This window comes from Homalodisca vitripennis, unplaced genomic scaffold (genome assembly GCF_021130785.1).
Source record: "Homalodisca vitripennis isolate AUS2020 unplaced genomic scaffold, UT_GWSS_2.1 ScUCBcl_2921;HRSCAF=8081, whole genome shotgun sequence".
NCBI lineage: Eukaryota > Metazoa > Arthropoda > Insecta > Hemiptera > Cicadellidae > Homalodisca > Homalodisca vitripennis.
The window spans coordinates 38611-66585 of NW_025779091.1; the positions used below are offsets into that span (position 1 = coordinate 38611).

The window sequence follows — 27975 nt, forward strand, 5'->3', positions numbered from 1 at the left end:
GAATATCAGAGATGAATTCAAAGCTTGCTCAAATGGAGCTAACTATTAAAACTTTAGCTTCAAGTGCCTGCTGCCAAAAAATAAATAACACTTTGAATATGCCCACCACGCATCAAACTACACTAGGAGTCAATCAAACTTGTAGTAAAAATCTAGAAAACATATTGACCACACCCTCGACAGAACAAAGTTCACCCCCGACCTCAGGAGCCAGTCAAACCTGCAACCAAAAACTGATTTTATATACAAGGACAACAGAGGCAGAGTCCTCTATTCCCCTACCCACGACAGATGCAAGCCTACCCATAACGCCAGGAGTCAGTCAAACCTGCAGAAAAAAACTGAAACATATGCGGACTACACCACTGAAAAAACAAAACCCTTCATCAACAACAGGAATGAGCCAAAAATGGATTAAGAAGACAAACAAGCTTAGCGTCTCCCTCCAAATGGCAAAAGCCACTGAAAAAGCTAACATCCAGGAATTTCAATTACCTAAAAACATCCAACGTTCTAAACAGAATAGCCACCTCCCAGAACCATCCCCAACTCCTGTGAACGACAATCTCGCTCACTCACTTGTAACGAAAACTCAGGGCATGGGAAAAATGTCTCCTCCATGTACTGCACAAGTACTTAGTGAGGGGGAAACATACGAGGAGTTCCTCACCAAACATCTTGACAAGTATAGTAAAAGAGGTAATATTTTAACCACTGGACATAGCTTGAGCATGACTAACTTTAACTGTACTGAGGGAGCCAGCCAAACCCTGTCTAAAAAAACTGAGCCAAAACACTACTGAGGGAGCCAGCCAAACCCTGTCTAAAAAACTGAACCAAAACACTACTGAGGGAGCCAGCCAAACCCTGCCTAAAAAACTGAACCAAAACACTGCTGGGGAAGTCCCCCCAACCTTGACTGGACAACTCAATGACAATCTGGAACTTATCTCACAATCTGACCAACCCATGAAATCACCACTCCCTAGACAAATTTCTCCAGAGACTCAACATTTACATTTTGTAGAGATGACTCAGCGGAAGAGGAAAAGGTTCAGAATTTTTCTGAACTCAAACCTAATAAAAAAAGCAAGCCATCTCAGCAAAATATAATAAAAATTGCCCACCAAAACATAAATTGGCTCGCTGGTAAAACAAACAGACTGTCACATTTCCTCGCCAATCACAGACCTGACCTTTTAATACTAACAGAACACGGGCTCACACAAGACAACTTAGAAAATACACGGATTGATGGCTATACTCTGATAGGAGGCTTCTGCAGGAAGTTACATAAGAAAGGAGTGGTCGCAGGATATGTAAAGAACGAATTAGAAAAGACCATCAAACTAATAAGAACTAGTAATGAAGAGTCAGAGCTAGTGTGTGAAACAGCTTTTTTCGAGATAAAAATCAACAAAGAAGTAATCCAAGTACTTGGCACTTATAGGCCCCCGACATCAAACATTGAGCAATCAATTGACATTCTAACGGACCAGCTGGAAAGCGCCATGCAAACAACCAAACCAATGGTCATTGTCGGGGATATAAATGTTGACAATCTGGGGAACCGAGCAAACGACAGTAACAACATGAAGCTTAACGAATTTTTAACATCATTTGACCTCAAAAGACTTAGCCTGCCCCCCACCAGACTCACTAAAGACACAGAGACCTCTATTGACTGGATATGCACGAATATCGACCCCCAAGCCATTCAAGCTTCAGTCGTTCTCTCTGGCCTTTCGGACCATACATCCCAACTGGCCACACTACATCTGACAGCAGGAAAATATAGCAGAACTGTAACTGAGAGAAAACGCATTTTTAACAAGAAAACCATGACTCTCATAAAGGATACGCTCAAAACACACGAGTGGAATAGTATATACAATACGGAAGATGCAAATCAAGCATATACAAATTTCCACCTCATCATACAAACCGTCCTAAACAGCAGCTGCCCATTCAAAAATGTAGCAATCACTCGCCGAAAGAAAACAACTTGCTGGGACGATGAATGCACCACCTTAAAAAATTTGTATATAGAAGCCTTAAACAAGGAACTTTGTACTGGAAAACCTGAAGACAAAGCTGAATCAGCACGGAGAAAAAAGGAATATGACATGAAGCTCAAGACGCTAAAAAAACAACAAACATCAGACCACATCTCTCAGGCCGACAATAAATCAAAAGCACTGTGGCAAATAATAAAACAAACAACGAAAGAAAAAACAACAGGCCAAATCTCAGTAAATGGCAAATTGTCACAGACGGGGAAGTACTGCAAGATCCCAAAAAAGTAGCAAACACCTTCAACTCCTTCTTTGCCACAGTCGCAGAAAGGACACTAAAACCAAACAACCTAAACAATGGGCTACTTAATATCTACAATCCACCCAACATGACAAATAGCAACCTAAATCTACGACCAGCAACAGAGACTGACGTTATAAAAGCCATAAACTCCCTAAAACCCAAAACATCCTCGGGTATAGACGAGATCTCGGCTAAACTCATCAAAACCTGCAAACATTAACTCACTAAACCCTTGACTGCTCTAATAAATAAATCGCTTCAACAAGGAATATTCCCCACTATGCTAAAAATAGCCAAGGTCTATCCGAAACATAAAAGTGGATCAACGAATGACTTAATGAACTACAGACCGATCTCCCTGATATCAACCTTTTCAAAAATCTACGAGAAAATTGTCTTAGATAGGTTATTATCCTACCTAGAACAAAACAATCTAATGACCAACCAGCAACATGGATTCCTAAAGGGACGGTCAACAACTACTGCTCTAATACAGTTAACGGAGTACATCATTGACCAACTCGACAACGGACATGCAGTCACTAGCCTGTTTCTTGACTTCAGTAAGGCATTCGACTGCCTTAACCATGACCATCTCCTTAACAAAATGAAGTCCCTAGGGATAAATGGGAAGACGGGAAAATGGTTCCATAGTTACCTAAGTGACAGAAAGCAAATAGTTGAAATTGAGCATGAAGAACAAAACAAGCGAAAAAAATCTATTCTGACATGACAAGCATTGCCAGAGGAGTACCACAAGGGTCAGTACTGGGGCCGGTACTGTTTCTCCTCCTAACAAACGATCTTCCAGACTACCTAAAGGAATACTGTGAAACAACAATGTATGCAGATGACACAGTCCTCACCATAGCAAATAAATCCATTCAAACCCTGAAAAGAACTACTGACACTGCTTTTAGTTACACAAAACAATATTGCCTAAGAAATGACCTTGCCCTTAATGAGAAAAAAACAATACAGCTAATTTTCACCACAAAAAACAAAGAATTACCTCTACCAATCCCTGGAACTGCAGCTCAGGATACAGTCAAATACCTGGGCATTACAATGGATTCAAAGCTCACATGGAAAGCACACATAGAATTACTTTGTAAAAAACTCTCTTCAAGCACTTATGTAATAAGAAGGGTAAAACACACAAGCAATCTGGAAACTGCAAAGATAGCCTATTATGCACTATTTGAATCTCATCTCAGGTACGGAATTGTGACCTGGGGCGGAACATCTGCTACCAACCTGCAAAGAATCCTAAAACTTCAAAAAAGGGCAATAAGATGTCTAGCAGGCCTAAACTACCTCGAAAGCTGTCGTGATGCCTTCAAGGAACTCAAGATCCTGACGGCCCCAGCGCTCTACATGCAAGAGGCAATCATGCATGCTGTTCTCACCAATCAAACCCGACAAAGAGACATACACAACCAAAATACACGCCATGCTTCAGATTTTGCTCTGCCGCCTCACCATCTAACACTCTTTACAAGCAAGCCTTCCTATAAGGGAGCCTTGCTCTACAATCAACTACCAGTCCACCTCAGAGAAAAACCAGAACGCCACCTCAAGAAACATCTCACAGTCTGGCTCCAGGAGCGACCTTTCTACTCTATTCAAGAATTTTTAAATTCTGTAACTCTCAACTATTAACATTCTTTAACTATCTCATGTATTGACGCATTGTACTGTTCTCTATGAATATGTGAAATAAAGAAAATTGTCTATTGTCTATTGTCTTGGGGTTTTCAATTGATTCTTTTTTACTCTTTGTTTTATATGTGACATAGTGTTTTTTATGCTTTTAATGATTTTTGTCCATCTTTTGATAAATGTGTCCATGTAATACAAATACAAGTTGTGTTTGTGTTTTTACTTAGTAACAGTCTTGTCTTCAACTTTTTATCATGTTCCTTTTTAGATATTTTGAACATGTATTCAACTAAATATGTCTGTTTTCAATATTGCAGACTCCAATGTGTATTGACAAACAAATAGCCTGATGTGCAATTTTATAGATTTTGTATTTTTATACTTAATTTGAATTAGTATTAAATATTGGCTTCAAAATGCTATATTTATTTGAAACCTTATACCCTTGATTATAGACCCTCTGAAGGATCTATAATCGAGGCTTATACTTCCCTCTTTAAAATGATATAAAACACTTAACTCTTTAATAATACATTTACAAGTAAAATTTTCTGAAAACAATGTTCTTCTATATATTTAAATGTGTTTATCACCATAAAACTACCTTCATAGCTAACAAAACTTGATTTTTACAATATTATTGAAATATTTGTACAAATTTAAAACACAGTTGACTCAACTATTTACACAAAACCTTTCTTGGTGTGATAATGATAAAAATAGTACAATGACATAAGTTAAATGACATAAACAGTTCAATACAAGGTTTCGTTCAATATCTTCAATGAAAAAAACCATATATAACTGTTTACTTGTCATCATTTGGGAACTTGGGATCTTTGTTAGAATCTGCAACCAATTCAAAGCCCAAATTTAATTTTAAAGTCTGTAATCTAGCTATCTTCCATAGTTTCATGTGAATAAAGTTTCATCTTTGTTGCTGAAAGCGACCAGACAACATCAGATGACATCGGTCGACAAAGAATAACCCCAAAACATCTTGTGTTGTAGATCCCAATGAATTTCTTTGAAGCTAACCGACATATCACATTTTTCATTCCTCTCCCCAAATTTTACCTATTGAATTATTTAATTACTACACACTTTGTATTCGTTTTAAGTTATTTTGACAATTATACTGCCTGTTATACATATTTATGATTGCAGGTGGTCTCACCAGGTAGGGGAGATTCTGGAATGCCTGGAATATTTTTTAGTTACGAACTTTCAGCACTCATGGTGAAAATAACTGACAAAGTTGTGTGAGTATAGTACATTAGCAACAGACCAGTTAAATGTCATAATTTAAGAGAAATGTGTCTATGTAATGAGAAATGTTTTTCTAATATTGTTTTAATGAAATCATATTTAGCGTTTCTTTATTGTCAGAGTAGAGCCATGGTTAGTATGTGACTCACTATTGGTCCGAGAGATATTTGCGATACCTTCCAACAAATTCTTCTGAAAAAAATAGTATCCCAGTGGCCATAGGCATTTGACATTCCCATGAACGCAAACAAGACAAGGCTATTTCCATTGTGTTCACTTTCAATCAGGAATCAGAGTATCTACATTGCAAATTCAAACTGTAAATTGCCAATAATATCTAAGTTTCATGTTACATGCATAATTTTGATACATAATACTTTTATCATAAAGGCTTCGCTGAAGGCTGGGAATGTTGTGACTTCTAATAACTGACTTATGAGGATTATCTCAAAAGCTTTACACTAGGTGTAAAAAGAAGAAAACTATGAAATCAGAAAATTTATTGTGGTAATCATTTTCACAAATGCGACACAACGTCATGCTTAGGCTTAATGATTATTTGACTAATTACTAAGTCTATCTACCTGACTTATTAAACTAACAAACTCTTCAATATTGTAACAGCAGAAATCCAACAACAAACATTTAATTTTCATTTTAAAAGGTCTTAAGCTAAGTTGTTGGATATGGTTTGGTAACAAATTATACAGTTTTTTGCCTATTTCTAAAAAGTTTGATTTAGTGGAATGATAGTTGTACTGATCTAATCTAAGCATATTACAGTTTCTTGTGAAATAACCATGTACAGAACTATTAGTTGGCACAGAATTTAAATGAGTTTTTACATACAACAAACATTCCAATATAAAAATAGAATAAACAGTTAAAATCTTAAGCTGTCTAAAATATGGTTTACAGTGAGTTCTATTCCCCACCTGATATATAACTCTCACAGCCCTTTTTTGTAATACAAGTACCCTTTTTACATTCCCATCATTACCCCATACTAAAATTCCATAGGTTAAATGGCTATGTATATGGGTCATATGTATTCATTTTATAAAACACTACCATGCACACTTTTTATTGTCTTAAAAGTTTATCTTGACAATTTGCATTTATAAAATCATGGTACAGGTTCAGCTCTTTTTTATCATTTTTGTCCAAAGTCACAATTGACAGTCCTGAGGTTGCAAGCAGCATATTCCTTCCTTAACCAAGTCAAACTTCAAGTGTGACCACCTAACAATCCTTAGGTTGTAAGCACCCTATTCCTTCCTCAAAACAAGTCAAACTTCAAGTGTGACCACCTAACAATCCTTAGGTTGTAAGCACCCTATTCCTTCCTCAAAACAAGTCAAACTTCAAGTGTGACCACCTAACAATCCTTAGGTTGTAAGCACCCTATTCCTTCCTCAAAACAAGTCAAACTTCAAGTGTGACCACCTAACAATCCTTAGGTTGTAAGCACCCTATTCCTTCCTCAAAACAAGTCAAACTTCAAGTGTGACCACCTAACAATCCTTAGGTTGTAAGCACCCTATTCCTTCCTCAAAACAAGTCAAACTTCAAGTGTGACCACCTAACAATCCTTAGGTTGTAAGCACCCTATTCCTTTCTCAAAACAAGTCAAACTTCAAGTGTGACCACCTAACAATCCTTAGGTTGTAAGCACCCTATTCCTTCCTCAAAACAAGTCAAACATCAAGTGTGACGACCTAACAATCCTTAGGTTGTAATCAGCCTATTCCTTCCTTAACCAAGTCAAACTTCAAGTGTGACCACCTAACAATCCTTAGGTTGTAAGCAGCCTATTCCTTCCTTAACCAAGTCAAACTTCAAGTGTGACCACCTAACAATCCTTAGGTTGCAAGCAGCCTATTCCTTCCTTAACCAAGTCAAACTTCAAGTGTGACCACCTAACAATCCTTAGGTTGCAAGCAGCCTACTCCTTTCTTAACCAAGTCAAACTTCAAGTGTGACCACCTAACAATCCTTAGGTTGCAAGCAGCCTACTCCTTTCTTAACCAAGTCAAACTTCAAGTGTGACCACCTACAATCCTTAGGTTGTAAGCACCCTATTCCTTCCTCAAAACAAGTCAAACTTCAAGTGTGACCACCTAACAATCCTTAGGTTGCAAGCAGCCTATTCCTTTCCTTAACCAAGTCAAACTTCAAGTGTGACCACCTAACAATCCTTAGGTTGCAAGCAGCCTACTCCTTTCTTAACCAAGTCAAACTTCAAGTGTGACCACCTAACAATCCTTAGGTTGCAAGCAGCCTACTCCTTTCTTAACCAAGTCAAACTTCAAGTGTGACCACCTACAATCCTTAGGTTGTAAGCAGCCTATTCCTTCCTTAACCAAGTCAAACTTCAAGTGTGACCACCTAACAATCCTTAGGTTGCAAGCAGCCTATTCCTTCCTTAACCAAGTCAAACTTCAAGTGTGACCACCTAACAATCCTTAGGTTGCAAGCAGCCTACTCCTTTCTTAACCAAGTCAAACTTCAAGTGTGACCACCTAACAATCCTTAGGTTGCAAGCAGCCTACTCCTTTCTTAACCAAGTCAAACTTCAAGTGTGACCACCTAACAATCCTTAGGTTGCAAGCAGCCTACTCCTTTCTTAACCAAGTCAAACTTCAAGTGTGACCACCTAACAATCCTGAGGTTGCATACAGCCTATTCCTTCCCTATCTGGTCATTGGTGGTCATAAAGACTGACATCAGTAATTTTAAACTATTGGTCCACTCTGCCTACTGAATAATATTAAATGTACATTTTAATTGTAACTATTTTGACATTACTTCCAAGTATCACAACTCAATTTATAGGTCCATCTGGTGATGATATATCTCAGATAATTCCATTCCGATCTTGGGAAACAAAAAAATGTATAATTTGTTTTAATAATAAATAACAAAGTCACTAGTATAAACATACCTTTTAAAGAGGATTTAAACTATTTTCCAAATCTTGTGATGAAGAAAAAAGCCTCCTAGAATTCTTTACTGAGAAAATAATGTCTTGGTAATTTTGTTTATATAAATAATTAATATAACCTCTAAACAGCACAAAACATTGTAAATATCTTATACTTGAATGGATGTAAGAAATTATAAGAGTAATGTTTGTATATGTAGCTGTTAAATGCCTAAATTCGTAAAATATTGAACCCCATAAGAGGATAAAAAGTTGAATCTACTAAACAAATATTTTCGGTCTAGCACAACTGCATGTCGCAAACATAATATGTGGATACTCTTCCACACTGTGTGTCCACTCATCCAGTGACACGTTTTTGGCAAAGTATGGATTCAGCTCTAGCTGAATATAACAACACAGAATATTCTAATTAGATGAATTGAGTTATGTGATGTTAGAGCTAACTAATACACTGTTGTGAATCATTTTCATATAGCTCAATCATAACATTTATTTTTAAATGTAATATGAAATCTGTGAAAAATAACGTACTTTTCAATTGATTGTATGAGTTTTGAGTATTATCAAATTGAATCTTTTGCAACATGCCATTAAATTTTTAGAGCCCACATCATATGATTTTAATACTTCATTAAATTTTCATGTTTTATTTTGTCATATTTAATGTTGCAAAAACTATAATATTACAAAGTGCAATACAATATTGATGTATTTACTGTTATATCTAATAAGCTGATACTGGACAATTATAGTAATATTTTTACTGAGATCAAAGATCAATTACTTTTTTCTAAATGTTATAACATGCATTAACACCTTCACTGTGATTCTATACTGAGTTATCTTAAGTATTACACATTATCTAACACTACAAAATGCACATTATGGGGTCTGTTACAGCCAATGTGTTAAGTTTGGTTATGGTAGAGATTTGAAAACCAAGTCTTGTTTGAAGATTAAACTTCAGTTTAAATTATTATACGATGGATTGGTGTAAAAGTTTCATGCCCCAGACCAATTTAATAATTGGTCATATATGTGAGGAATTCAAAAATTGTCCTCAACATAAAATTCTTCAACCCTGTTATCATGGCCAGTCAGTAACAGCAACATCAATTCTCATGTTGGAGTAAAAGTTTTTACTTTTGTATAGTCTCATAATATAAAGTGTTGTATATAATAAATGATTAGTTTGTTATTTACATAAAAAATGTATTAAAATAATATTTGTTTGGATTTTCAGGCCATGGAGTCATTTTTTCAACGATTGCTGCAGTTGTATAGGAGGAGTCTTCATAGTCTTCATGTTGTTGGACTCATTCTTTTACAGAAGCTTAATACTATGGAAAAAAATGGAAATCGGAAAAGCGCATTAAAACATTATGCGTAACTGAATTGTTTGTAGAATATGTGACAAGTGAACTTTTACCAACGGATCTGGACTTGTAACTTATCATGACTTGTACAGTATTAATAAAAAAATAAAAGCTGTACAAATGTATTTTATCTTTTGAGTTTTCAAATTTATTGTGTGTGAACTATTGTTGTGTACATTGTTTTTTTTTTTCAATAAAAAGGAGTTTTGATTTTTAATTTTTATAACAATCCTTCCCACTTGTTCATCGATATTTATATTTTTATAATTTAATTTTATATCTCTCACAACATTTTTGCATGGTTGATAGCAGGATTACTAATATTATGTTACAAAAACCTAAAGATCTACCACATTTTGAAAGCTGGCATATCTGGCTTTTTCTTCAGGTATCAACACATGTCAAATATGTTAAAGGCCAAGATTTCAAATATGGTACTGTACTCAGATTTATTCAGAGCATTCATAAATGGGAAACAAAGCCAAAATTTAAACTTAACAGTAGAAAGGTAGTATGTCAGAACATGTATGTATGACCCAACACAAAAATGCCATATTATGTGCACTTACCACAGCAGATAAGTGGGGACAGAGCAGAAAAGTCCATCACAGCATGGTCTGAAGTACCAACACACTGGCACCACATGACACACACAAACACAAGATAAAAATATGTATATGGGAGGAGGAAGTGAATAATACACCTTTTTTATCTTCTGGGTCTCATTTGGCTATTTATTTCCCAAATTCATTGCACTGTATTAGATCTCTTGAATTTGTATGACTTGATTTACTTTATAGTTAATACTCTTTGTAATATTTTTAGCAAATGTAGCCTTACTTCTACAGAAGATCTATTTAACAGTTCATCTGCTAGTTTTGTTCAAATTCAAATACTTCATTTGTCATTGAGACAATTAGCAAACTAAGTCATGTTAAAATTAGTTTTAAATATATTTATGTATCTAGATACAATTGTATCATGGTCATATATTAATGTTAATAACATTTAAAAGTAAATGTTAAAAATTATATGTAAAAATTTTAATACTTAATAATTTTAAAAATTGTCAACTTTTAATATACATCCTCAGGTATTTATTCCCAGAGCCATGTTTTGAATAGCGATGGTGATGGTTTTTATTTTATTATGCAATTATTAAATAGGATTTTTATTGTCATAATACCTGAAATCTTGTGGTTTGTCTGTTATTCCACCCTTCGTGTTTAATCATTATGATTTCGATTTCTTTTAAATGTATTGAGCCACCACAGTTAAGTTGTATCATCAAAAGAATACATATTACCTAGATAATGTGGAACAGGATAAAAGCATCACACAATGACTATAAAAACTCATATATTTACAATAACAATAATATGAAAATATTAATACAGATTTTAACAAGTCTTGAGGTACGCATTGAACACATCTATGCTGATTTTAGCTACATTTGTACAAAAATCAACATCACTGCCTTGTATCAGAGTGTCAAGGGAGATATATCCTGGTAGTTTTGGGTCGTACTGAGCTTTGCCGAGAGTTTTGAGGAATTCATGTCTCTGTTTTACGATGAAGTTTCTGAACAACAGAACTGATGGTTGTTGGAGAATTTGCTCATGTGATATTTCCATTATGTTGTGTACATAATCAAAACGTTCTTTTAAAGCTTTTGTAGCTGAAAAAAAAATCAATACATTCATAACAGAATACAATACATTGGGAAAGGGCTCTTGCCCAGAAAGGTTAATAAATTTTTTGGCCCAATCAAGTACATCTATTAAAAACTGCACAGTTCCGTATAAACCCCCCAGTTTTAGCTTGATGTTGGCAGAATAACCAGTTACAGCTGAATAAAGTAGTTCTATTTTATTTATTCAATTGTATTTATTTAATTTATTTATAGTCAGTAAAAAGTTCTCAAAAGGAATAACTCTTCATAACAGTTGCTCTATACAAAACATCCACTGCTCTATACAAAAGAAAGACACAAGGAATCACTTGAATACACACACCATCCCCACAAAAACTACAACTCCAATCAAGACCCAAAAACCACCAAACACACCTTAAGATCCTTCACCAAAACATCAATTGGTTGTCGGGTAAGATAGATAGACTGGCACACTACCTACAAGAAGAAACTCCTGACTTTGTGATAATAACAGAACATGGCCTGTCAAATCAAAATCTACAAAACACATGTATAGAAGGCTACTCACTTGTCGGAGGGTTCTGCAGAAAAAATCATGTCAAAGGGGGCGTGGCGGGATATGTAAGAAAAAGCGCAGAAAAACAAGTATCGCTATTATGCACAAGCGGAGAAGAATCCGAAATGACTTGTGAAACCGCCCTCTTTGAACTAAAATTTAACAAGAAATTGCTACTAGTGCTAGGAGTCTATAGACCCCCAAGTGCAAACCTTGATACAGCAACAGCCATCATCTCGGAACAACTCGAGAGAGCACTTACTGCCGACAGGCAAATAGTCATAATGGGTGACATAAACGTGGACAACTTAGCTGCTGACAACACCGAAAAGTCAAAAATAGAAGACCTACTAATGCCATTTAACATTAAAAGACTTAACCTACCCCCCACACGCATCACTAATAACACAGCAACATCAATAGACTGGATATGCTCTAACATAGAAAACCAACATATGGAAACCTCAGTAACACAATCAGGACTATCAGACCATACTGCACAAATAGCAATAATAACTATAAAAAAACCTATCAATAGCAATATTAAAGAAAACAAACGAACCATCAACAAGCAAACAATAGACCTTTTCAGAACAAAATTACAGGAACAACACTGGGAAAATGTAAGCTCAACTCAGGATACAAACGAAGGCTATAATAACTTCAACACCACACTGCAGTCAATCCTAAACTTCACCTGTCCACTGAAAACAACCAGACCCAAACAACAGAGAAAGCCACAGATCTGGGATCAAGAGTCCACTAGGCTGAGAAGTGTATATGTTAAAGACCTAGGAAAGGAACAACTAACGGGGCAACCTGAGGACAAAGCTAAAACAGCTGCAAGTAAAAAGGAATATGACCAACATCTCAAGCAGCTCCAGAAAGAACACTCCACTGCCTATATCAATGTTACTGACTCAATACACCCTTAACATTTCCTCCTCCACAAAGTCTGGCTCCAAGTAGCCAACTAAAACACCCAAACAAGAACCATTTTTAGCATATCTTTACAAAAAATCAAACACCAAACAAACCCTACATTTAGGGATGACCCCACTTACACTTACTAACCTGATGGACAAACGCCACTGAGCAGCTAAATATGTGCAATATAAAGAAAACTCTGCAGTTACTTCAGATGAAGTCGTTATTCCACTTAAGGAGCCAATAGCCAGCCCTTTAAAAGTTTATAAAGGACCCCCTATCACTGCTAAAAAATTGGTTGACAAGGAATCCTTCGAAGATTTTTTTAATAGAAACATTGAAGAAGCCATTAAAAAACAGCTCCAAATCTACTTACAGTTTTAGCTGTGATAATAAATGTTTCTGTTACAGAGGGTTCAAAAGATAATTTTTTAGAATTTGGAGAGCTAACAAAGGCCAAAATGAAGGAAATGAACTAGACATCCCACCATCCCCCAAGTTGTAACAAATACAAAGGCTCAAAAATCAAGAAAAACTGTCAATTTTTCACCAAAATATTGACAGACTTGGCAATAAAATTGATCGGCTTGCTCATTTTTTACATACTTCTAACCCGGGCATTTTTAGTAATAAGTGAACACGGACTAAACTGTGAAACAATTAAAATTGGAAAAATTCCAAATTATTCTCTAATAACTTCTTTCAATAGAGAACACCATATAAAAGGAGGAATTGCTATCTACAGAAAATAACATGATTGGTTATGAAGTCAAAAGTCTCAACTTAGAGAACCTAAGTATTGAAACTAACATGTGAAGTCGCTGCTGTGAAACTCCAGATAACCAGGGAAACGGCATTTGTATATTCTTGGTGCTTACCGTCCACCTAAAGCATCTCTCAGCCAGGCACTTTTAATCCTTTCCGATCTTCTGGAAAGAATTCCACTGGAGAACAGCGGGAATTTGCCTGGTTGGGGATTTTAACGTTGACATGTTAGATAAGAACAAAAAGAGAAAAAATACTATTTGATGAAGCTCTTGCTCCCTTTGACATGATTCGACTAGATCTCCCACCTACCAGAATTACTCACAACCTCTTCAACTTCTATTGACATGGTTTGTACAAACTTCGATTTTAACTCTATTTTCTGTGATGTTGTGCACACAGGACTTTTCAGACCATACAGGGCAATTTACGTCTGTGGACATACCTTCGAAACAGCTGAAAGGAACATCATTGACAAAAAGGTTTTTTAATAATAATAACCTTACATGCCTCAAGGGATTACTATCTATCCAGAGCTGGGAAAAGGTATATGAGTCCAGCAGTGCAGAAGAAGCCTATTGCAAACTTCCTTTCCATTTTAACATCGCTATGGACATTGCCTGTCCTGTGACCAAACAAGAGTCAAGCCTAGTCGACAGAATAATCTTGAACTACTAAATCCTGATATTGACCTGCTAAGGAAACAATTCCTGAAAGCTCAGGATCGTTATTTTGTCAACCAACAGCCAAGAAGACAAAGTAAGGGCCTCAGCAAAGAAGAAGACATATGACCTTAAGTTGAAAGAAGTAAAAAAACAAACATGAACAAATGAAGCACATATTAACCAAGCCTCTAATAAAAGCAAAGCAATCTGGGAAACAATAAATAAAGTAAGACCTTCGAAAGAATCACCTCAAGAGGAGGAATGGCAGATTAACACTGGCTTGGAAACAAGTCTCCGACATTGGTGAGGTGGCAAATATTTTCAATGAATATTTTCGCTACAATAGCAGAAGAAAACTTTAAAGAAAAATAACAGTTACCAACAAAGGACAACACTTAATAGCCTACCTGACCTTACAGCTAACACTATTTCATCCTTTCAACCTGCAAATGTTGACGAAGTACTTAACACAATTAACAAATTGAAATCTTCTACGTCTTCCGGAATAGATGAAGTTTCAGCTAATCTCCTAAAAATCTTGCAGACTGGAACTCTGCTATCCTCTTTCCGATGTTATCAATAAATCAATGAGCCAAGGGGTATTTCCTTCTAAATTGAGACTCTCAAAGGTGTTTCCTCTACACAAACAAGGAAGCAAATATGAGATTCAAAACTACAGGCCAATTTCTTTAGTTCCAACAGTTTCAAAGGTTTTGGAGAAAATAGTTTTGAGCAGATTAATGGATCATCTTAGCGCAAACCACTTAATTCCTGACAGACAACACGGCTTTCTAGCGGGGAAATCAACCATTACAGCATTGACAGACCTAATCGAACACATAATTGACAATATTGACGCAGGCAACACAGTCACAAGCACCTTTCTTGATCTCAGTAAAGCTTTTGATTGTCTAGATCACGGCCTACTTTTAAGCAAGTTGAGCTCATTGGGCATAAAGCACTCTGTTTTGAATTGGTTTGGCAGCTACTTAACCGGACGAAACAAATAGTAATCCATCAAGCATACTCTAAATGGAAAAACAGAAAACTGGAATATCTTCTCCTCTACCCATAACCAGAGGAGTGCCCCAAGGATCTGTAATGGGCCCAGTACTGTGTTTCTTTTATTTATATCAGATCTTCCATCCCATATAAACCACTTTAGTTATCCTGTCATATATGCTGATGACACAGTTCTTGTATCTTAGCAACAAATTAATAGAGCAACTTGAAATAAGCACCTTCATATCTGTTAATATGGCTCAACAGTACTGTCTGAACAATGATCTAGTTTTCAACGAGTGCAAAACAAAACAGTTTAATTCTAGGAAGACATGACGATGCAGTTTGCGAAACTCCAGGGTTGGAACGTGTTCTTATCAACTAAACACCTTGGTGTCACTCTAGATGAAAAACTGTCTTGGAGCCACCACATTGACGAGATGTGCCCACCAACTTAGCTCGGCTATTTTTGCCATAAAAAGAGTGAAAGCTACAAGTACATTTGAGGCAACAAGGATCACTTATTTTGCACTCTTTGAATCAAAGATCAGATATGGCATAATCTTATGGGGAAACAGTTCATGCAGTAATTTAAATAGGATTTTTGGTCCTTCAAAAAAAGAGCCCTTAGAACAAATGGCTAGCCTTCAACCCCCTTGACAGCTGTCGTGAAGTCTTTAAGGAACTTTAATATTTTAACTGTGACATCCCTGTATATTTTTAGAAGTTGTTTTATTTGCCTGCAGACTCAAGTTACCAAAAACAAAGACATACATGGGCGACAAACTCGCCATTGCCGACGATTTCATCCTTCAATCCCACCCGGACTGCCTTGTTTGAAAAAAAAGCCTTCATATGCAGGGGCAAAACTATTTAATGTTCTACCTGTCGAGTTGAAGACTCAAGATTCAGCTACAATGAGAAGACAACTTCGAGAATGGCTAATCAATAAATCAATTTACACAATGGACGAGTTCATGACACATGCTTCAGGGACTCCTCAGCATTGACTACAAAATACCGGAAGAAACACTTTGTAAACCATCTTATTCTGGTTTCTATTCTACCTGTCTTTCTTACTGTAACTTGACGCTTATATCTGTTCTTTATGATTATGATTAAAGTATTATTGATTGATTGATTGATATATTCAACAGGGCAGAAAACAAGTCTAGAGCTCTGTGGCAAACAATAAACCGAGAAAGAGAATCCAAACCAAACAAGGAAAACCACATCAACCTCCAAATAGACAATAAAATAATAGACAACCCAACAGAAGTTTCAAACCATTTCAATGATTTTTTTTCAACAATTGCTGAAAGGACACTTAAAGATTTTGACAACACAATAAATAACAACATACCAGATTTCCTACCAGCAACAAATCATGTTTTTCAATTTAGGCGGGTTACACTGAACGAAGTTCAAACAACCATCCAGTCATTAAAGCCTAAAACCTCATCCGGAATTGACGAAATATCAGCTAAAATGATCAAAAATTGTAAAAATGAAATATCACCACCCTAACAGAACTGATAAATAAATCACTCTCACAAGGCATTTTTCCAGATAAATTAAAAATATCAAAAGTCTACCCGAAATATAAAAGTGGACCAACCACAGAAAGAAACAGTTACAGGCCAATATCCCTAATTTCAACATTCTCGAAAATAATAGAAAAAATAGCGCTCACCCAACTTATACATCATCTACAACAACATAACCTCCTTAACAATCAGCAACATGGTTTCTGCAAAGGCAGATCGACAACCACTGCCATAATCCAACTTACTGAATATATCTTAGACCAACTTGAAGAATGATGCACTGCCACAAGCCTCTTCCTCGACTTCAGTAAAGCGTTCGACTGCCTGAACCATGAACAACTTATCTCCAAACTACAAGGGCTGGGTGTACGAGGAATGGCGGCGGAATGGTTCAAGAGCTACCTTTCCAATAGGACACAGCATGTGGAAATAGCCTACACAAAGGACAACACCAAACACAAGACACTTTCCAAAGCCACCAGTATAAGAAGAGGAGTGCCGCAGGGGTCAGTACTGGGGCCAGTCCTATTCATCCTCTTTGTTAATGACCTGCCTGGATGGATAGGTGAAGCAGGCCACAATATAATGTATGCTGACGACACAGTACTCACTCTCGCCGACAGAACAACAGAAAGGCTAGAACTAACAACCAGCATGCACTTTCACAGAACAAAACTCTACTGCTCCTCCAATGATCTGGTCCTAAATGAGAACAAAACCGTACAAATGACATTCACCACTAAGCGCAACAACACAAATGTATCACTACCCGGACTACAGACACAAACCTCTACAAAATACCTAGGCATCATAATTGACTCCAAAATATCCTGGAAACCCCACGTCGATCAGCTTAACAAGAAATTATCCACTAGCCTGTACACCATAAGAAGAATTAAGCAAGTATGCAGTCCAGACGTGGCCACAGTTGCTTACTATGCCCTTTTTGAATCGCACCTCAGATATGGTATTGCAGCATGGGGAGGGGCGTCAAAGGGCAATTTAGATAAATTACTTGTAAAGCAAAAAAGAACAATTAGATGCCTAGCCAACTTAAACTACAGGGACAGCTGCAGGGAGTCATTTAAGGACCTAAAAATACTCACAATAGTATCACTTTATATAAGGGAAGTCATCATTCACACAATTACAACAACACAGCCACGACACCGAGACCTACATCAGCACAACACCAGACACGCAGCAAACTTCACCATCCCACAGCATCGCCTGAGCCTGTTCGAGCAAAAACCCTCTTACAAAGGTGCCCTCTATTACAACAACCTTCCAGAGCACCTCAAGAGGGAACAGCCAAAAAACTTTAAGAGGCAACTCACAGCATGGCTTCTGGAACGGCCGTTCTACTCAGAGAATGAGTTTATGGACTTGCTCCAGTGAATTGCTGAAATTTATTATAATTTTATTTATTGACCATTTGACGTGTAACTGTTCTCAAAGAATATGTTAATAAAGAAATTGTCTAATTGTCACTCTCTGCAAGTTCAGTATATGTGCTCAACAAAACATATGTTACAGAGCGTGCAATGTAAGTACACTTTTAATTATAAATATGTACTGAACAATTTGTTAAAAACATAAACTTATAGATTTTTTACTAGTAAAATACTGTACTTTTCAAAATTAAATCACAACACATAACAACTTGTACTTTAAATTAATAAATTTCATTAAAACCACAGAGGCTTAAAAACTACAAAACACTTAAAAATGGCCCCTTAATAAGCCCCTAACTTTAACACATTTATTTTTAATTATCTGTTGTTTCCTAATGTAGGAGCTCCATATGTTTCCAGTAATACGTTTATTATTCAGTAGTCAGTAGTCATGGGCAGAATAATACTATTGGTTTATGTTTAATTACAACAGCATAATATTACTTACAAATGTCATACAACTTGGGCTTCTTTAAAAGCAATGCTTTAGCTTCCTCCTCATTAAATCCCATGTCTCCCTTTACAGCATATAAACTAACCTGAAATATACAAAATTTAATTCTTAAGTGTACAATCAAATACAGAACAATAAAGAATACTTTTTACTCCGTTTCAACATGATTTCACAATCGTTTCAGTTACTTCCTCAGGTTTGGGGGCTACTTGAGTACATAACTTCCATACACTGACATACATAATATAAACCTCGTATAACATAATGTGATAAAATTAGTATCAAAATTCTAAACTAGCCTTTAATTCAGCCCATGGACCAAGACATCATTCAAAACTTTAAATGCAAGTACATAGGCTAATTTATACAAGAATTGGTTGTTTAACATAAAAGATGCAATTTTTACTGCAGCTTTGTCATGGAACGATGTTCAGAATGAAACAGTTAAAAGATCATGGAGAAAACTCTGACCAGGTGTTATGAATAATGACGAAGTTCCTCATGAGAATGATCCTATTGAAGATGATGAAGACGTAGGCTTAAGAATTAATCTGGTAAAGATTAGAGAAAAAACTAGTGAAATGAGTGAACTGAGAAATATTCCAAGCACCAAAATTGTTGAATGGCTAGAGATTAATAAAGACCTCTCACCATTTGAATAAATCAGTGATGAATCTATAGTTCAAAATGTTCTGAATCAAAAACCAATTCAGGACGAATCAGAAAGTGATGATGAAGAAGTCTCGGAAACAAAAGTTGTATCTTGGAACGAAGCAAGTGAAGCAATCAACAAGTTTGTAAAAGTTGCTGAGTCAAATAAACAATATAGTATAGCCAAAGTTATGAACTTTGAAAAAAAAAAATAGTTGTAAAAAGCAAGTAGATATTAGATCTTTTTCCAGCCATATACCACTACAGTTACTAAAAACCATGAATAGTACAGTACTGTAGCCTACTGTATTCAAATTTATTTCATCATGTACTGTTCTTAAAAAATGCAATTTAATATTTCTACTGTACTTATATACTGATTTATATTGTTTAAATAGCCTGTGTTTAAATAATAAATACATAGAGTAAAAGTGTTTTGTGCAAATTTTTTTACGACTCCTGTATTTTTATAAATAACCTCCATAGTCCAGAATTTTCTTTTATCAGGCAAGCGTTAAGTCCAAAACACTGACTGGTGGTTCATACCGCGCGTGGTTTGGTCAACTCACTAATGGTCACTGAGGTAGCACGCAAAATTCAAAGGCAAAAGAGAGATAAGCGACCGCAATAATCTGTGACTGTCTGACTATCCAAGCGGGACGAACTGTGCAAATGAAATTGTAATTATTTTAACACCAAAACCGTGTTCTTACTTAATGTGCAAACAGAGACTAATCTATGGTCTATTAGGTAACTTAATCCTCTTCTTATAAAACATCAATCAGTCTAGCAGACTCTGCTATTAATAAATTAAAATATAACTTAGTCTTACTGTTATTCTTCCCAGGTCATATGTGATTATCCTTGGTCGGAGTACTACCAGTTGTCTTACTTCATCTCCTGACAGAATGAAAGTCCTTTGGAAAAATCCCAATCGCTTGTCAATTTCTATGGTGCTGGAAAATATAAATCAGTAAATAATAACCACACAACATATACTGATGCCAATTGAAACAGAAACAACCAGACATGGTGTTAGTCAAAAAAACAAGAGTATGAAAGTGTTTCATTGAGGACTGAATTGGTGGGAATATCTCTGGGAGTAAAATATGATTTTTTTCTTCTAATTGTTTTGTTTATGAAATGAAATGAAAAAGTGATTTATTTTCCCTTTAGTTGTGTATACACATTTAGGTCCCCACAGTGAACCCAACTTCAAACACTTGACAGCATTGGTCAAAATGACCGTCAGCTGGCTGGCTTTAAACTGTAGGAGTATTAAATACAGTACAAAATAAACTGCTAAACTACCAAAATTTTCACAAAACGAAATTTGTACAGTAAAAGAGAAAAAGTAAAAACACATTTACATCCTAAAGGCAGTTAATACAATATGTTACGTTGATACAAATATACAGATACAGTACAGAAAAAGGAATATGGTATCGGGACGCACACGTTGTAGCAGATGAGATAAACAAATATTTTATCTCTGTTCAAATCAGCTGACTATCACGGTCAAGAACAAACAACAACAAACTGTGCAGGCTGCTTGCCGGCCGCGCCGCTACCTGCGCTAGTCTCGCCAGCCCATTACGTGAATTCCTTTTTTATGTTTCCAACTACAGAAACAGAAGTCGAAAAATATTATCAATCAGCTAAAGAATAAACGATCAACTGGATTCGACGCCTTTAGTACCAAACTTATAAAAGAAATTAAAATATTTATTACACCAGTATTAAACTTATCTTATAAATTGCAGCATGACTACCGGAATTTTTCCAAATAAACTGAAACAGAGTATTGTTGTGCCTCTGTTAAAAAAAGGAAACTCCACATAATTAAGCAACCTTAGACCAATCAGCCTACTTTCAATTTTCTCTAAAATATTCGAAAAAAATAGTCAATATACGTTTAGTTAATTTTCCTTAATAGAAACAATTTTATTAATATTAACCCAATACGGGTTCAGGAAAGGGAAATCTACCGAAGACGCGCTAATAAACTTCACTAATAAGATATATTTAAATTTAAACGAAAGCAATAAAGTTACAGACTATTCATTGATTTTCGTAAAGCGTTCGACTTAGTTAACCACAGAATTTTATTAAGTAAACTAGAAATCAATAGGAAATCAGAGGAATAGCTTTAAATTGGTTTACGACCTATTTAACAGGCAGAAACCAGCAGGTAAAAATTGAGACTGTCTTAGTCCCCCTCTAACCATAAATTCAGGCGTCCCCTCAAGTTCAATTTTATCAGCGACTTTGTTTCTTATTTTTATTAACGACCTACTTGAACAGACTTTTCGTGTAAAATTAGTGCATTTGCAGATGACATTGCGATTTTTTATGCGGAAAAAGAAATCGAAATTCTGCATCAAAGGATTACAACGGACATATCCTTAATGCAACGATGGTGCTGTAACAATAAAATCAAATCAATGTAAACAAAACAAAATATATAAATTTTCGGCTTATAGACTTTCTTTTTGAAATTCCGCTTACATAATCACCTACAGGATTGTACGCAAACTAGTCTATGTAACTGCCAAGCTATAGAACAGGTTAGTCATTTTAAGTATTTGGGAATCACTATTGATGAAAAATTGAATTGGGGAAAACATATTCAGGAGCTGAACAGCAAAATACGATCTACAGTTAAGAACATTCTACTTTTTAAAACAATTCTGTGATAAATTCTTATTGCGAAACCTCTACTATTCTTTAGTCCAGTCAAGACTTCAGTACGGAATAATCTGTTGGGGAGGTGCGTACAGAAGTATAATAAATATCTTAGAGTATCACAAAATCACATAGTGCGTATAATGCTAGGAAAAAAACTCAGAGATAGCTCGTTCCCCCTATTCCCAACAAATTAGAACTCTACCCATTCAACATTTATATGTGTACAAAGTGCTGAAACTGTTTTATAGAAGAAGTGGCAATGAAGGTACAACTTTCCTTGTATATGGAACAAGAAACGTAAATAAAAGAATTTTTAGAGTACCAAAAGTAAAAAAGGAAATAATTTAGACTATGCTTTCAGTACTTAGGTCCAAAATTCTTTAATAAATTACCTATTAATATTAGATCAATAGATAAATTAAACCTTTCAGCAATAGTGTATTTGACTGGTTAATTGAGATAGATGATGTTAGATTTTTATAATAGAGTCATTACTAAAGTTAAAAGTTACTGTTTATTTTTATATAAAAATTAATTTGGTTTCATGTACCAAATTGTATATAGATGGTTATTGCATATAATGTATAATGTACTGTGTGTTATTGAATGCATGTACATGCATTTTGTAATAGTGAATGTGCCTAAATAGCGCATTGATTTTTTCTTTGACAGAAGTTATTTATATGTTTATAATGTTGATTTGTTTTTAATGTACTATGTTTGCTGCTATGTTTTTAATTTGTTTTGTTTTCTTTTAATTCGAATTGTATAAAGAGGATACAAATTGTTATGTTGTTTTTTACTGTTAATATTAGATAATTTTTATTCTGACATTATATGGATAAGTAATTACTAGTTTATTTTTATATTGGTTATATTTTTTGTATTCTTATTTTTTAGTTCATTTGTAGTTTCAGGCACCTCGGAGAGTGGCCAGCATGTAATTTAATGCAAACTGAACTCTAAAAGTAATATTAAGTTTATTTTATTTTGTTAATCCTAATCACGCTACTGGACATGTGATTAGGCTATTCCTAAGATTTTATTTTTGTACTGTTTTTGTAATTTTTTGAAGGAATAAATCATTATTCTCATATAAAAGTAAAGACTGAATCCTTATCTTAATGTTCTCTCCTGTGATGTATAAGTGCAATATAAACTCATAATCTACGTAACTATGTACATTATAACTAGCACGTTATGTTTGCACAGTTTTCCTTACTTATTAGGAAATTAAAAAAGAAAAATCTAAAAATTGAATACCTGTATTAAATTCCACCGGTACCTGTTTATGGAGTGAACATTGTCGTTATAAGAACCAGAAGGAAAATGTTTTGAAACTTTGTGTAGTGTTTAAAAAATTTTTAGTAAAGAATAAATTTTGATTTTAGAGTAATAATTGACATTACAATTGTATAATATCTCAAGAATTGAAGTAAGTTGTTTTTGTAAGAAGTTAAAAACTAAGTTAGTTTCCATATATTATTACAGTAGGTTAAACATTTTTACAATTAATTGCATTATTCCTTAAAATAAATCATGTTGTTATTATACAGTAACATTTTTTAAATTTTGAATTTCTTATTTAGGAAATTCATTACATAAGAGAGTAATTTTTATTTATTTTCTAAAAATGAATATATTACATTGTAATTAAATCAGTTGAATATTTAAACAAATAAAAACAGTTTAGACTATGATATCCATTATTCACTAACCTGGAGGAAACCTCCGTGAGCGCCTGATGGTGTTTCTACTTTTAAGCGCCTGATGGAGGGTTAAAAGTATATACAGTACTTATTTAAAAAATTGTAATTACAATCAATTATGTTTGTAATGATTATTAAAAATCATATCTACTTGTAATGAATAATTAGATGTTATTGAATGCTTTTTTAGCATTTTGTACAACCACTCCCTTGAAATATTATGAGATATCAAAGTCATGTAAGAACAAACATTGTTGTAAATGACCTGTGGTTCTGAATCCTTTTTCTGTCTTTTTTCCTTTTTCTGTTGTAACTAAAAGTATTATAAAAATTTAGATTCTATGCTATGTGATAAAATTATAGGTTTTCAGAGAAAATACCATTCATGAATATTGCAAATTATTTAGCAAAATTGTTATATTTGTATGATTTAAAATTTTTTGACATAATTTTCAATTTATTTAATTGGATACCAATTTGGAATCATTATGATATAACACTTGTTGGGCTTGTATGTAAAGCATTATTTTATATTGACCTATCAACAAAAAAATTACATTTCTGTACAATTCGCTTATTTTTGTAAATTATGTTATAATACTTGTATGTAGATCATATTTTTACACAGTGTTCCATATTTTCTTCTCAATTTATAAATTCTGCAGTTTTTATTCTTTTCCAAAATGATATTGGTAACAATCAGGGCACTCAATACTGTATTGTTGCACAAGAATTACCCACCAAACACCAGTTTTTGTAAAGTAATTTTTTTTGTATGAGTGCTAATACTTTTTCTAGTTATATATTCAACTTCAGTGTACTGTAGCAAAAATAAATACATAAATATCAGACTGGGGTTACAATTTGTAAGATTCTTCTCCTTTTATTATAGAAACATGGACTAAGCACGTATAAACTTCATAAGAAAGAGTGAAATCTTTATTATTTTTCTTAAAATGTGCTAAAAATGTGAACAAATTCTATGTTTGATATATTATTACAGCTATGACATTACAGTAGCATTTGCTATCCAATGTGTCCAAAGCCAATGGTTTTGGAGTTGTGTTTTTTTTTAATTTTTACTTTTGTTTATATTTATTAAAGATCTAATTTTTATTTTTGTAGAATTTTAATTCATGTTAGTGGTTGCTTTGCCTAAAAATTATGCTTAAAATTTACTTGGAATCGTCTTAAAATTGCTAAAAATTCTTAATTAATACCTACAAAATAAATTCTTTACTATTCAACTTTCATGTCTATTTAACATTCTTTTCCCGACATTGCTAAACTACGTATTATGTATCTTGACAACAACGAAGGTTATAATACAATAAAACCAGTCTTCCAGGGCTTTAAACATGACATCACAATAACACAAGCTATAAATATGCATGTGGTCTTACATCAAACAGTACACCAGAATTTATCACTCAACATTTGCTCAGTGTTGCCATCTGAAGGAAAATATAATATGCCAAATCACATCCAATCAAGACGAAAACTTCCATCTTCTGAAAAATGTTTGATCTTAACTCCCATCTTGATCTTAAGCTCATTTTCATCTCTCATCGTCCCCTACAATGACAATTCAGATTTGAATTTGGCGAGGTCTCTTGTACAAATATTCGTTGTGTCATAAGATAAGGATTTACATATAAAAAAAAGCTTGAATACAGAATCTTAAATATTTTAACTAATAGCCTAAAAATAAATAAATGTGTTGGTATCAAATCATGAATTGTATCCTAAATTAAGTGTACTTGTACATAGGCACAAATAAAACTTAATTTTCTAAGTTTTAATTAAACTGAATAATAAATATTTCACACTTTAAAACGTACCTGAAATTAAGCCAAACCGGATTTGCTGTGACTATTCGTGTGATTGCATCTGTAGTAAACTTTTTCGCTTCCAGATAATTTACACGAACTTGGAGGTCATCCAATTGTTGCTTGAAAATGAATGGGTTCTTAGTAATAAACTTACCGAATTCCTCCGCTGGTAAACCAATATCGTGTAAAAATCTGGAACAAAACATTTTACAATCTTAGTTAACTTGTAATAAACAACTTTATGATTCCAAATACAATATTGAAGATATTAATTAAGATAGTATCTTACAATTTCACCACAAGAAACAGTCAAGGTATTAATGATGTACATACATATTTTGAATTCTATAAAATATAATATTATTGAGAAGTTTCTAATCAGCTTCATCATCATTTATTATAATCATGTTTTTAATTAAATTTTCAACCTTACACTACATATGACTAGGCCACATTGAACAAATCTTTATGTGGTTGCAAACCATATATTTCACAGCAATTATTAACATATTTAATTTTAGATTAGCCTATATCTCAAATAGTTCAACTATCTACGGGACAAGAAGGAATCGGGATTTCAGGTGAGGGAGGATTAACTAAGGGTGTATAAGGGGAGGGTATGACAGGGTTAACAATCACACGAGAAAAAGACAGGGAATTTGAGTAGGAAACATAAATCTACCAATTGCATGTGTGTGTGATTTTAAAATTTTCAGTACTTTTCTCAGTTTTTCATCATGTAGGCCACAAATAATACCTCTATGGTGGAATTTATTCATCGTTTCTACCTCCGTGGTGAAATTTATTCATTTATTACTTTTTCTTTGTTATTTTGCTCCTGTTTACACAATGTCTTAGGGCATCAAAGTAATGCTTTCCATAATTGGTTGGATTTGGTTTTGGTTGCAAGTCATTACAAAAATAGTTCTTTCTCTTTTGTGGCGCTAGTGAGTGATGTTTTTCTGCATATTCAATGTAAAAGTTAGTGTTGTGAGTGCACTTTAAAGTATAAAACTATTATTGTATCAGAATGGGCATAAAAGGCGTTAAAATGATTTCCTTTATTTCATTATGGAAATTTCAACTCTTTGTGTACATCTACAGAAGCCGCCATTGCTCTGCTACGTATAATAATATGGTTAGGTAAGTTTGTAATATTTTTAACTCTCAAGTATTAGTCGTCAGCATTTGTTTTGTTCTTGGCCATCAATGTGGAGCAGCACCAGAACCTGTGCCTGTAGCCAAAGGTATTAGCGTCAGCCCATTCTAGTTTTTGGCTTTTCCGAGATTTAATTGTTTTCTATGTATTTTTTAAGCATTTTCTTTTGATATTGTGAAGTGGCAAAGTAAACATTTAAGACATTGGATATCTCAAATACACAATATATAGCCTATTTTAAAATCAAAATCATGTTGTGAATTCTTATCTAAAACCAACAATGTTGGCTTAACTTCACTCAAGAGTCCTAATATTTCTTTTATATGGAGTAAATCACACATACCGTGAGAAATAATATATTTATTTAAATGCTTAATAAATTCTACCCTTGATTAACAGCGAATTAAGATTTTATCAGTTTTGGGTCAATATTAAATGTAAGCTATTAAGTAGGCCTACTTTCAATTAAAAACATCACCAAATAATGTGAGGTAGGTTTAGTAAAATAGGCTAGTACATAGATTTACTTACCTCAAATGTAACTTCATATGTTTTTCAAAATCTAAGTTGAGAATGAATTGGGCAGCATCTTTCTTTAATTCTACTTTATATAGATCTACACCCAATTTCACAAGCTGTTGAAGAGAATGTGATTTGTTGACATAAGCCGCAAGATTGAATGATGGTGATATGAAAGATGAAATTTCAGAAACATCTTCTTCGTAAGGGTCCAAAATACCTGATTCATTATGTTTAACATGAGCAACATCTGCTGTTGTTATTGTGTCTAAATTGTGGATCTTATTCGCAATGTCTTTCAAAGATCTTTCAATGTCTGGTTTGTCAATATATTTTACAGCACTGCTGAAAAATTTTGATTTTGAAACTAGAGTGCGTTTTTCTAACAGTAACCGAGAAAAACACAATGATTGAGTTTCATGCCTATTTATTGGTAAGGCTTTCAAACATAATCTTATGTGGTATAAGTATTTCATTCTTCTGTCTAATGTAAACTTAAAAATTACACTAACCACACATAATTGTTATCTATTTAAAATGTACCATGGAATATATTTTATAATAAACACTTTAAAATAACGATAAACCTTTACATAATGAGAAACACTGGAGCATTTAAAATGTAATATATAACTGCTTAATATTAAGTTAGTAAGGTTAGTTAACTTGTTTGTTTTCGGTTTCGTTATTGGATTGAGGTGAGGTTATGTCGGTATTTATTCCTGGTTGAAAATAGTCAAGGCAGTGGGGACTGGCAATCTTCTTTTTAAACCATGCAACCACGTTATTCTCTACAGTGTGCTTACTTCATTATGCGTTT

At 34.2% G+C, this 27975-nt stretch overlaps 2 protein-coding genes across 2 annotated transcripts in view; one reads left to right on the top strand and one right to left on the bottom strand.

Moving 5' to 3' along the window:
• Positions 1-9688, top strand: part of LOC124372353 (endoplasmic reticulum-Golgi intermediate compartment protein 3-like) — a gene marked incomplete at its 5' end in the record, with an annotated part of 33951 nt that extends 24263 nt beyond the window's left edge. The window contains 2 exons of the mRNA XM_046830735.1: positions 5149-5243; positions 9441-9688. Coding sequence (XP_046686691.1) covers positions 5149-5243; positions 9441-9573 — 228 coding nt within the window. The remainder of the gene's footprint in view (positions 1-5148; positions 5244-9440) is intronic.
• Positions 9689-10915: 1227 nt separating this feature from the next.
• On the bottom strand, positions 10916-27870 carry LOC124372351 (transcription termination factor 3, mitochondrial-like). The gene is made up of 5 exons (XM_046830732.1): positions 27168-27870; positions 25487-25669; positions 20081-20204; positions 18592-18682; positions 10916-11251 (listed from the first exon to the last, which is right to left on the bottom strand). The coding sequence occupies exons 1-5, from the start codon at positions 27629-27631 to the stop codon at positions 10974-10976; spliced, it is 1140 nt and encodes a 379-aa protein (XP_046686688.1). The 5' UTR covers positions 27632-27870; the 3' UTR covers positions 10916-10973.
• Between the last annotated feature and the right edge of the window lie 105 nt (positions 27871-27975).

Coding starts and splice junctions, on each gene's coding strand:
- LOC124372351 (XM_046830732.1), bottom strand. CDS start 27,631: ATGAAATACTTATACCACATAAGATTATGTTTGAAAGCCTTACCAATA. Junction 25,670..27,167: donor CATATGAAGTTACATTTGAG/GTAAGTAAATCT, acceptor GTTTTGTTCCAG/ATTTTTACACGATATTGGTT. Junction 18,683..20,080: donor ATGACCTGGGAAGAATAACA/GTAAGACTAAGT, acceptor TGTATATTTCAG/GTTAGTTTATATGCTGTAAA.